This window comes from Chiloscyllium punctatum, chromosome 1 (genome assembly GCF_047496795.1).
Source record: "Chiloscyllium punctatum isolate Juve2018m chromosome 1, sChiPun1.3, whole genome shotgun sequence".
NCBI classification, from domain to species: domain Eukaryota; kingdom Metazoa; phylum Chordata; class Chondrichthyes; order Orectolobiformes; family Hemiscylliidae; genus Chiloscyllium; species Chiloscyllium punctatum.
In genome coordinates, this window is record NC_092739.1 from 42,316,283 (window position 1) to 42,328,308 (window position 12,026).

Below are 12,026 nucleotides of genomic sequence, written 5' to 3' on the forward strand. Positions count from 1 at the left end.
CCCAGAGGAAACCCACGCAGACACGGGGAGAAATGTGCAAACTCCACACAGACAGTTGCTTGAGGCGGGAACTGAACCCGGGTCTCTGGTGCTGTGAGGCATCAGTGCTAACCACTGTGCCACTGTGCCGTCCTTTTCTATATTTAAAAAAGTGTATTTTATTTTTATATCAACTTTAAGTTACAATTTTGTGTCACTCCCAGAATATCAGGAAACAGAATATATCTACAAACTTCATCAGAACAGACAAAATAATACAACGTGGCAAGAAGCAGAACACAGAAGAGGTAGAAATTTAAGTCCAACTTGACTTGTGTAACACCTACCTATACTGCCACTTAACAGACAAATGATGTCGTCATCACTGGCTGGCAAATGTTAAACTATTTTAATTGACAGCACTGGCAGGCCTGTGTACTCGGAGTGCTAACATACAGGGTACAAAATAAGAAATTAAAACTGAAAGCAAAAGCCCAACTTAACGTTTTGCAAAACATCTGCTTTAAAGCAGAAATGAAAGGGCAGGACTGAATTAAGAATTGACGGAAAAGACTTTTCCTTTAGCAGAACTTACAACTCAACCATTTCTCCATGATTTTTGAATAGTTTACTATTTCTTTGACCTTTTTACTGTACAATAGGAACACAGGAACAGGAGTAGGCCATTCAGCCCCTCAAACCTGTTTCACCATTCAATGGGATTGGGGGTTCTGCATGCAATTCCAGATCTCTTAATACTTCTGCTTTAAACAAATAAATCTCAGATTTAAAAACTAACTGATCTAGCATCAACTACCAATTGTAGAAGGGAGTTTCAAACCCCTTACCAACCTAACATCACTCCTGCATTGTCTGGTCCTGATTCTCAGACTACAGGTCATTCTGGTATAACTTGTTTCAAAAACATGAACTCGCTATAAAGTGATTGACAAATTGTGGATACTGTTTGGATAAAGTGAACTTTCCACCGAAAGGGAGTAGCAATTGTGTACATTGTAATTTTCTATAGCTGTTTCCATAGCGTGATTTTCTACAGCGCCGGGTTGCAGAGGAACACAAGTGTTGTGTTAAAGCAGAACGACCTGTATGCCTCCTGGCTCTAGAATCTCCAATCTGTGGGAACAGTTTCTTTATTTACCCTATCCTTTCCTGTTAATAGCTTGAAGATATCAATCAGATCATTCCTTAACCTTCTAAATTCTAGAGAAATCTGGTTTAGCTCAGTTGGCTGGACAGCTGGCTGTGAAGCAGAGTAGTGACAACGACAACCACACCACCATTACCACCGACTGAGGTTACCATGAAGGACTCTTTCTCAAAGCCTCTCCTTACCGGAGGCATGGTGACCCTCAAGTTAAATCATCACCAGTCACCTTTCTCTAATGAAAAAGCAGCCTTATGGTCCAGTAAGACAGTGGTGACTTTAAATTTAACCTTGAAGCCCAGAAATCATTCTTGTAAACCTACACTGTGCTCTCTCCAAGGCCAATATATTTCTTCCGAAGGTATGGCACCCAGATCTTATCACAGTACTCCAACTGGGGTCTAGCCAAAGTTTTGCCTAGTTGCAACACAAACTCCACATCCTATATTCCAGTCCTCTAAAAATAAATGCCATTGAGTTTCACTTACTGATCTGCAAATCACTGATTAGATGTATCATCATCACCTGGCATTTGGTGAGTTTGACACCCAGGGAATGAAACTGTGAAATTTAAAGATGATGTTAAGAGACATGGCAGTGGTTATATAGCATTCTGGTCGAAGGACTAGAATAATTTATACAACTCCATCATTGTCAGAAAAAGTTCTCAAGCTACCTCACATGAATGAGGAAAATAGACACAAGAATACATAAAAGAATAGATGGAGTGACAACAATTTGATCAATTAAACAACTTTTAAGGAAGGTTTTTAAAGGAAGGTCTTTAAAAAATGGAGACAGAAGCAAAGTGGTAGGATCGAAAATGGAATGCCAGACTGTGGATCTCGACAGTTGAAGACATGACTTTGTGTGCACGGTGGCTCAGTTGTTAGCACTGCTGCCTCACAGCACCAGAGACCTGGGTTCGATTCCAGCCTCAAGTGATTGTCTGTGTGGAGTGTGCACATTCTCCCCATGTCTGCATGGGTTTCTTCCCACAGTGCAGATTGGGCAATTTAGCATGGCCAATTTACCTATAGTGTTCAGGGATGTGTAGTTTAGGTGGATTAGTCAGGGAGAGTAATATCAGTGCGTAGAGTAATATGGTAGGGAAATGAGTTTGGGTGGGATACTCTTCAGAGGGTCAGTATAGACTTGTTGGGCTGAAGGGCCTGTTTCCACACAGTAGGGATTCTAAGGAGAGAAAAAAAAATCACCAAAGGTAAGATGGAAAGAAATGGCCAGGAACACAGTTCAAAAAGAAAAGGCTTTAAAGCTACAGTTACTCAAAGGGTAAGCATGTAAAGGCAAGTCTTTTAAAATATAGACAACAAACACTTGGGGACCAGGAGCCAGTCTACATCAGTAACAAGTGAGCAAGACTTTTGCATAACAAGACACAGCTGGGTGTTCCCAATGCACATCAGATCACTTCTACATGGAAGATTAACTCAATTGGTCTTCTTGCTTCCTTTACTAAAATCAATAAAATTATTTAAGATCTAGATGAAAGGATGAGCATTTTATTGCATAATTTGAAAGATTGGGTTGTTCTACTTAATGTCATAGTTTAAATGCTATTTAAAGATAAGCCTACCTTTTAGTGTTCATGGAGGCTTTCATCATCCATTTATTTGTCAGTGGATCAAATACTTCCATGCTGCCTAAATGCTCATTTCCATCATGCCCTCCAACAGCATAAACTTTCCCTGTGTTTCAAAAAAATTAAGTGATTAAAAATGTTAATAGGTTTTCAAAAATAAATGTTATATCAATTAAAATATTATTCACCATCCACTGAGATTACTCCAACATGTCGTCGCCGGCTGTTCATTTCTGGCGCAAAGAACCAGCTGTTTTTGCTAATCGAGTAACACTCGATGCTACGGAATGGGTCACCTGCTCCTCCTCTGCCACCAACACAGAACAAGACACCTGTAGCAAATAGATTAAACACAAAATCTGAATTTTCATAGTTTAAGATCAAAATAACCTCATCTTTTAGCAGAATAACAAAATAAGAATAAATGGTGACCACAAATCAAAAATTGAGTAATTACAGACATGGCAAACAGATTCAAGTTCATACCAAGTTTCCCTTTATTTGATGTTTTTACAGTACTGTGCAGAGTATGCAGCCAAGGAAAAACATTAGTTGGGAAAAGTAAAATTTTGATCTATAATGCAATAAAGTGCTGTGTTTCACAGATCATACCATGAAAAATCTGATTAAGATTGCAATAATTGAGACAGATTTTGGAGAGCTGATAAGCTATTGTTTAGAACTTTGAACAGATCAATTAACTTCAAATCGAAAGTAGAAAGAAACCAAATAGGAGAAAGGGAGGACTGCCGATGCTGGAAATCAGAGTAGAGAGAGTGTGGTGTTGGAAAAGCGCAGCTGGTCAGGCAGCATCCGAGGAACAGGAGAATCGGTGTTTCGGGCATAAGCCCTTCATCATTCCTGATAAAGGGCCAAAACATCAATTCTCCTCCTCCTCCTCGGAAGCCGCCTAACTGGCCATGCTTTTCCAACACCACACTCTCAACTCTGGTAGAAAGAAATCACTACTATTCTCACTCTTAGAATAAAATTATACATTTCAACTAATGAAGCAAAAATAATTTGAATCTGTAAACAGCACTGTCCACTGATACTTAATATTTTAAAAAAGGTATCTTCATGGAAACGACATTAGAATGTCAATGTTGCACCCGGAATCAACATAAATAATTCAATATAACCCATTTTAACAAAACAATGCCTCCAGAAAAACTGCAGTTTCCCAATTTATTAGAAAATCTAACTGTATTGTAATATGAAAACCGTTGATTAAAAATTCTCAAATTTCAGTGTCAGAAAACAACAAGAAAAATAAAACGTTTATATGAAGGGTAATAATGTTCTAATAAGATATAATCTTATTCATATAGCAAAAAATGCTTTTGTAACAAATCTCTCTTATTACAATCACTTAATATTACAAAAATAAAAATGGAACAATAAATCAGACCTAGCAATAAATTTAACTCCAGTTTGTTGCACTGACAAAACCCCAACTCCCCATAATAAGTCATCATGATTAGATTACATTACATTACATTACAGCGTGGAAACCGGCCCTTCGGCCCAACAAGTCCACACCAACCCGCTGAAGTGCAACCCACCCACGCCCCTACATTTACCCCCCTACCTAACACTACAGGCAATTTAGCATGGCCAATTCACCTGACCTGCACATCTTTGTGACGGTGGGAGGAAACCGGAGCACCCGGAGGAAACCCACTCAGACACAGGGAGAACGTGCAAACTCCACACAGTCAGTCGCCGGAGGCAGGAATTGAACCCGGGTCTCAGGCACTGTGAGGCAGCAGTGCTAACCACTGTGCCACCGTGCCGCCCACAACATGCTCCCAATACAGCACAGCTTTCAGTCACTTGAAATCATTTCAGTATACAGAACCTGTGATTTATTTTGTTGGAAGATATATTTAATGCCTTTCTACCTTTGTCACTATTGCCTTTACTGTTCACAAAATAGTCTTGCGATATATTCATCGACTGATCCAGTGCATAAGGATTTCACATTTACACAACTCTTACTTTCCCAATTGCTGTGGGCAGATGTTGGACTTTAAGATCTACATGGAAGTTATAGCAGTAACAGAATGAACACAGCCTAGCCTACAGGTCATTTCAATCCAATTAACCTCTTACCAAATAGGTCATGGCATTCAGTCTTGCAGGCAAATGATAAGTTTAACAATGTCAGCCCTGAGCAAGAGTGAAGGGTGAATGTAAATGTATATGCGAGATGAGTGTTACAGATATTTAACTAAAAACTTGGAGGATCCAATAGCAGCAAGTCTAATACTTAAAAAATGAGGTTACAGCTTGTGTCAATACAAGAGTTGAAAAGTTCTCTCTTTAAAAGAAGTTTATATTAGAATCATCTATTCAAATCAAATAAATAAGTTTTGTTACCAGCTGTGTGTTTTCTTGATGTTGTGCGTATGGAATATTCAAAGTCTGGTACTGGCTTGTTGCTCAACTGAAGATGGTAGTTTCTAGCTTCATCCAACAGGTCCCTGCATTTCAGATTCTGTCTGATTATGTTTTCTTTAGCCACAAACCCCATGAGAAACTCAACAGGCAACAAAGGCAATCGAACCTGCCAGTAAAGAACAACTAATTACTACAACTGATGGAATTCCTATTGCGCTGCTACACTATTTGACTGTTTCTTTACAAAAAAGAAAGTAAAACTTGCACGTATATAATATATATATACTATTGCCACTTATTACCAGAGAATGTCCCAAACTAATTTGCAATTAAAACACTTTTAAAATGTAATCACTGCTGTAACGTAGGGTACATGGTGTATTGCTAAGCTGCAGAAACAAGGTATTGAGTTGGATGATCAGCCGTAATTATGTTGGGCGGCCAAGCAAGCTGAAAAGGCCATTCTTGCTCCTAATTTGTGTCTATGCAATTCTTAGGGTCCAATATTTGCAAAGTCAATGTAATAACGTGTGTAGAAACTGGGAGATCAAATGGCATGTGATCAGGTATCTTGTGACATGGTATCACAGATTCTGTACAATGTGGAAGCAGGCCATTCGGCCCAACAAGTCCACACCAAATAGCACCAATACAGACACCTCACCCTCCATTCCTGTAATCCTGTATTTCTCATTGCTGATCCACCTAGCCTGCAGATCCCTGGACACTATGGGCAATTTAGCATGGCCAATCCATGTAACCTGCACATCTCTGGAATGGATGTCAGCTCAGTCTGTACAGTGACACACTCTTTGCTTCACTTTTCATTATTAATGTTTAAAAATGAAATGTGTAAAGAGCAATCTGGTAAAGTTCAATAAACCATTCCAGCTTCACATAAAAAAAACGGTCAAGACTATTTTTCAGTAAGTTACCTGCCATAGTTGTAACTATGCACCCACAGCTCTGGATTACTGTATTGAAGAGGATGCATGCCTGGTCTCTAATTGGTCCAGCCATATTTTAATGCGAGCTAACTTCTTGAGGCTCAGTCTCTTTTTCAAGGTGGCTCTGCTCTCTGGCAGGACTGAACTAGAGACGGGAATGTTTACTACTCAGCTGCCTTAAACTTGTCTTGCAAAGTTTCTCTGATGTCAAGATAGGCAGCCACTTTCATCTTTTTTCTTGCTGGAGTGTACTGCTTGAATACTTTTGTCTTAAGTTTCAGGAATGATTAACAAACTCTGCAATCTCCCACTTAACTTTCCTACTTGCTGTCTCAACTTCGTTGTGTCCAATCGACAGCACTTTTGATTTTATTGCAGGTTATACTTGCATGGTTTTAGTGAGGTTGCAATATTGAATTATGGCTTGCCTGGGTTTTTGGACATCCACTCAATTGGTTGTCTGGTCATATGGCAAGTTTGTGCAAGTTTAGCTAATCTGGAGTTACCAGTTCAGAAGTTCAATTTATCATAGGATTTCCTGTTCTGCAGAGGAAACCTGAACTTCCTAACAGGAGATTCAGATTATCCAATTTTGACTCAACACAATTGTGCCATAATAAACAAAAATGGTTTTAACACAAAAAGCAGGAGTACTAATGGCTGCAAGTAAACAAATAGAACAATTGTCCAGAGTGGGTACGAATGTGCATGTTCAAAATCCAAAATTTGAAAAGATCAAGAGCTGCATACGCAATTAAACAGGACAGCAAAAATTAGGCAAAGGGAACAGAATTCATGATCTTAAATTGTTGAACTCAAGTGGTGAATTCAAAAGGCTGCAAAAATATTTAGTTATAAGATAAGGTGCCTCAAGCTTGTGTTGAAAAGAACATATCTGGGATACATGTTTGTGGCTTAAAATTCTTCGTTGCATAGCTTACTGGAGGGAAGAAATGGCAAGGCTTCCATTTGCCAGTCTATCCCATTTTTGTCCCAGTCACAAATTTCATGAAAGAAATGGCTACTACTAGATGTTCCATGATGCCCTGTAGCATCGTATGGACTTCAAAGTGGCACCATTCCTTTCTACTGTGGAAGGAGAGTAGTCTGTTTCAGTTGAAGAATCAGGACTTCTTTTAAGGAAAAGGTCATACTTTCCAAGTAAGGCAGAGTCTTCCAATTCCACTAGATAAATAGCTTGGAAGTACTATGCTTTATGGGCAAAGGAAGCACAACTGGTGAGGTATAGCAGCTGAATCCATCCTGGCAATTTCATTCTTTTTGCAAACACCAGCTTGGGAAGGACCTCGATCAGTGCCTCTGCCCACCCTTCATAGGAAGTTTATGACCTGTTAAATGACTACAAACCTACTAGAAGTAGGTTGTATCTTAAATTCCAAGCCTTGTCTAATTTATAGAATTGAAGGTGAAGGGTGGAAGGTATAGGGGAGATGTCAGGGGTGGGTTCTTTACCCAGAGAGTAGTGGGGGCATGGAATGCGCTGCCCGTGGGAGTGGTGGAGTCAGAATCATTGGCGACCTTTAAGCGGCATTTGGATAGGTACATGGATGGGTGCTTAATCTAGGTTAGAAGTTCGGCACAACATCGTAGCCTGTTCTGTGCTGTATTGTTCTATGTTCTATGTTCTATGAAGTGCCTTGAACAATCCAAGCATTTCATGGGTTTAATATCTTGGAAGAAAACAAAAGATTTTCTCGACATGCCTTAAATGCAAAACAAATGCCAAATCAAATCTGTACTTAAAAATTACAGCCAGAATCACATTATAACCATTACATGCTTTAGAAACAAACAGTGCCCCCAGTTCATCAATCCTGTTACTGCAAATTCACGCTAATGAAACACGTGTTATAACAGAATGACCTGTACCGTCCAACCACCATGACTAGTCATCTAGTACTTGCGCGAATACCAAACAGACATGGATGATGGATAAAACAGAGACCATAAAAACTGGGTTCAATTTTGTCTGGCTCTTTTTTTTTTTAAATGGCGAAGTAACTCATGTCTCCTTAATATCTTTGAAATCCTCCACATCCTCAACAGTGTAAATGGGTAAATGTGTTAAAAGGACTTCCAATTACACCAGCAAAATTGAACTGCAAATTAATGTCAACCCACCTGAGCAACAACTTGATCCAACCATTTAGCATGATGCTGTGGATTCGAGTGCAACCACTTCATAGCAGCATTATATACTTGCTCTTCTTTTTCCACATTCAAATCACTGGATGAAAGAAGTGCGATGAGGTGCTTTGGTGAAACATTTACAAAGTCTTCACATTCTACTACTTCATTAAAATGCTCACAGGCATATTTATCTGCCATGCCCATCAAGTCAACTCGGTTGTGACTTTCAGCAAAAGATCGGACTGCTAAGCAATTTGATGGGTGAAAATGGGCTTTCATGTATTCACAGCATGCCTTAGCCACAAGTTCTACCTGCAGAATGCAAGCAGCATAGAGAAGAGGTTGCACGTTGTCTACAGTAAGTGTAATCCTGGAGCAATATGCGAATCTGACAAGGTCATCCATCGCATCGCCGTCAAAATCTTTAATCTCTATCAAATCTTGTTTGGCTTCAGCCATTTCAGAAAGGAACATTGCTCTGAAATAAGGAATCACACAGGCCAGCACCAATTTGTGGCATGGGATAAGCTTGGACCCCACCTATGCAGAGAGAAAACAAAAGAATATCACTTTAGTAACAATTTAAAATGAAGCTAAACCTATAGTCTTTGGGTTGCATCATGCACAACAAGTAGCCAGATCTACTAAGCAGGGAACAATCGCTGACACAGATTACTTTCCATACAAAGCATTAATGTGCAATAAACAGCAAATTCACTTAAAATTATAACATGAATATTTTGAACGTTTCTGGCCAACCGACTTATTTTGCAGTTTTGACTTACAGAATCAGAATTTTGTTCACATAAACCAGTTTAAGTTTAACACATTAGGTGCGAAAACTAGCTCCTGAAAACTCAATATTAATTATTATCCAATATAAAAAGTATAAATGATAATTTAATCAGATGATTAGCAAACCTGAAAGAGGTGAACGTTCATAAGCATTTGAGTGGCAATTACTGCCAACACCATACTTATCAAGTCAGATGTACAGCACGGAAACAGACCCTTTGGTCCAACTTGTCCATGCCGACCAGATATCCCATTCCAATCTAGTCCCACCTGCCAGCACCCAGCCCATATCCCTCCAAACTCTTCTTATTCATATACCCATCCAGGTGTCTTAAATGTTGCAATTGTACTAGCCTGCACCACTTCCTCTGGCAGCCCATTCCACACATGCACCACCCTCTGTGAGAAACAGTTGCCCCTTAAGTCTCTTTTATATCTTTCCGCTCTCACCCTAAACCTATGCCCTCTAATTCTGGATTCCCCACCCCAGGGAAAATTCTTTGTCTATTTACCCTATCCAGGTCCCTCATGAGTTTATAAACGTCTATAAGGACGTTTAATTTTTTGACAAATTGAGGTTTGAAAATCATTGCATCCTATGTAATCACTAGGTATAATTTTTGTCATTAGGAAGCTTAGAGAAACTGTTGGTAAACTAATGTATCGCTAAAGATTCCTATTTGAAAGGTAGTAACAACATTCTTGAACATTTGAGTTGACAGACGTTTCCTTTTGTCAGTCCTAATGAAGAAAGTGAAATCTTCATTTGAGGTTTCTTTTTTGAATCAAATTGTTGCATGTAAAAATTATAATGGCTCAGTCCAACTTGTCCATGCCGACATTAAAAAATTAAAAGCATGTTAACATAGCAAGCTGCCATAACAGTGTTATTGTTGTTTACGTTAAAACAAAAATTTGCATTGAAGGGTTAGAAATAAAATGACTGTTTACCAAACAGGTTATTCTAATTTAATAAAGATACTTAATTAACATCACGCACTGGTATTGACCAGTTAACTGCATTAGCTGCTATTTATGCTGCTGACAAGCAAATTTAATACAGATTGTATCACATTAGAAGACTTCCAACATGCCCCCGACAAAGACTGGAATCAAACTGGATCAAAAGCTACTACCCCATCTAGACCATGCAAAAATACATTACACTAAGACGGAATTTGTTGCCTGTCACTGTAATAATTTTTTTTGTATTTATTCAGAGGATGAGGGAGTCACTGGCTGGGCCAGCATTTATTACCCATCTTTAATAGCCCAGAGGGTAGTCAACAGCATTGCTCTGAGTCTGCACTCATATGCAGACCAGATTGGATAAGGATGGCAGTTTCCTTCCGTAAAGGACATTAGCAAACCAGATGGGTTTTTCCAACAATTGGAAATGGATTCAGTCATTAACAGACTCTTCTTTCCAGATTTTTATTGAATTCAAATTCCACCATCTGCCATGCTGGGCTTCAAGCCCAGGTCCCCAGAATATTACCTGGGTCTCTGGATTAATAGCTTAGTGATAATAATTCTAGGCCATCACCTTCCCCTGAAAATAAAGTATGCATAGAGTTATTTAGACTGCCTTTATTCTTCTATTAAGTTTCAACAAATAAATACCACCATAGAGTTAGGAGTGTAATTAGCTTTTTAACCTGAGAGCACAGTTTGACCAAGAGGCTCAAATGCCTCCAGTTGCATCAGCTGAAATATGACTGAGTGTCATTTTGGTATATTTAAGAAACTAACTAGAGAGTCCTTTTAATACTCCACCAAGAATGCAGATGCTTTATACAATCTGAAAACATTGAGAAGTTTTGGTATATCAAGGTTTTACAGATATACGCTTGCACAATATTTTCCCTAAGCTTAGTGCAATAAGACCTTCAAATACACCAACCTTTATTAGCAAGACAATAACATCAATCCAGATTATCACAGAGAGGTCGCACCAGAGTATTAAACTTTATAGTTTTATTAAAGAGTCAACATGCAAGTCAGAAATTTCTCTATGCCAGTGTTTCACCAATCCCTACTGTTTCACCCAGAGTTACTAACACTTTTAAGCAAAAGTAGTGTATTATATTCTACCACTAGAAGAATTCTAATACAACATTGCAGTGCAACTGATTAAAAAATCATGCCATTGAGGAGCACAAGTTCTGAAATATTGGGGTTTGCACACTACATTAGCTCATTGGAACATCACTGTTCAGCATTTGCTAAATTACACTAATATTCATCAAGTCCTGTGATAGCTCAAGAAAAATTAATTTGCCATCCCACTGAATATTTAAAATGAAAAGTCCTAATGAGGACACTTAGGGTAAGATTAAGTTTCACATTCCTAATATACTTTTCACTCCTGTCTGTCAAGAGTGTGTTGCTGATGAGAGAAACATGCCTTTGTTTTTATTTTAAAGCCTGAAAGAATGGCATTCTTCTCACCTTCAATGTTACATCACAAAGTTCTTTGGCTTCATAGAACTGAAATAGAGCACGGTGATATTCCTTCCAAGCTTCATCTGCTTCAAAAATAAAACATCCATCTGCTTCAGTATCATGGCCAAATGTCCTGCAGTGAAGCCTCCTGTTCTTCAGCTGATGATGCTTCAAGTTTTCTGGAATCATATCACCTGAAGCCATTTGTTTAAATGCTATGCCTTCTGGTGAAGTATCTAATTGTAAAGTTCAAGACAATACCTTTTGTGGATCAAGCATTTCGGTAATATTTGCAAATGTATTATTTCCTAGGTAGAACAAATACCAATGAATTAGCAATTTCACAGACTCTCATCCATAATCAACAAGACATAGTATTTGTCAGATAATTTATATCGGAGACAAACAGAATAAAACAGGCCCCAACCTTTTATATTAATACTGAATAATAATGGGTAATTTTAATTCATTTGATTGCATTGAAAAACATCACCAATTTACACACAAATATTCAAATTATAATTTGACACGCTGCATT

General features: G+C 38.5%; 1 protein-coding gene across 5 annotated transcripts in view; it reads right to left on the bottom strand.

Annotated features, from left to right (window-relative positions):
- Positions 1-12,026, bottom strand: part of klhl8 (kelch-like family member 8) — a 28,618-nt gene that overhangs the window by 8,847 nt on the left and 7,745 nt on the right. For all 5 annotated transcript variants that reach the window (XM_072549047.1, XM_072548952.1, XM_072549031.1 and 2 more), the window contains 5 exons: positions 11,495-11,796; positions 8,240-8,788; positions 5,130-5,316; positions 2,936-3,079; positions 2,742-2,853 (listed from right to left, as the gene is read on the bottom strand). In XM_072549047.1, the coding sequence (XP_072405148.1) occupies positions 2,742-2,853; positions 2,936-3,079; positions 5,130-5,316; positions 8,240-8,788; positions 11,495-11,692 (1,190 nt within the window). In that variant the 5' untranslated portion in view covers positions 11,693-11,796. The remainder of the gene's footprint in view (positions 1-2,741; positions 2,854-2,935; positions 3,080-5,129; positions 5,317-8,239; positions 8,789-11,494; positions 11,797-12,026) is intronic.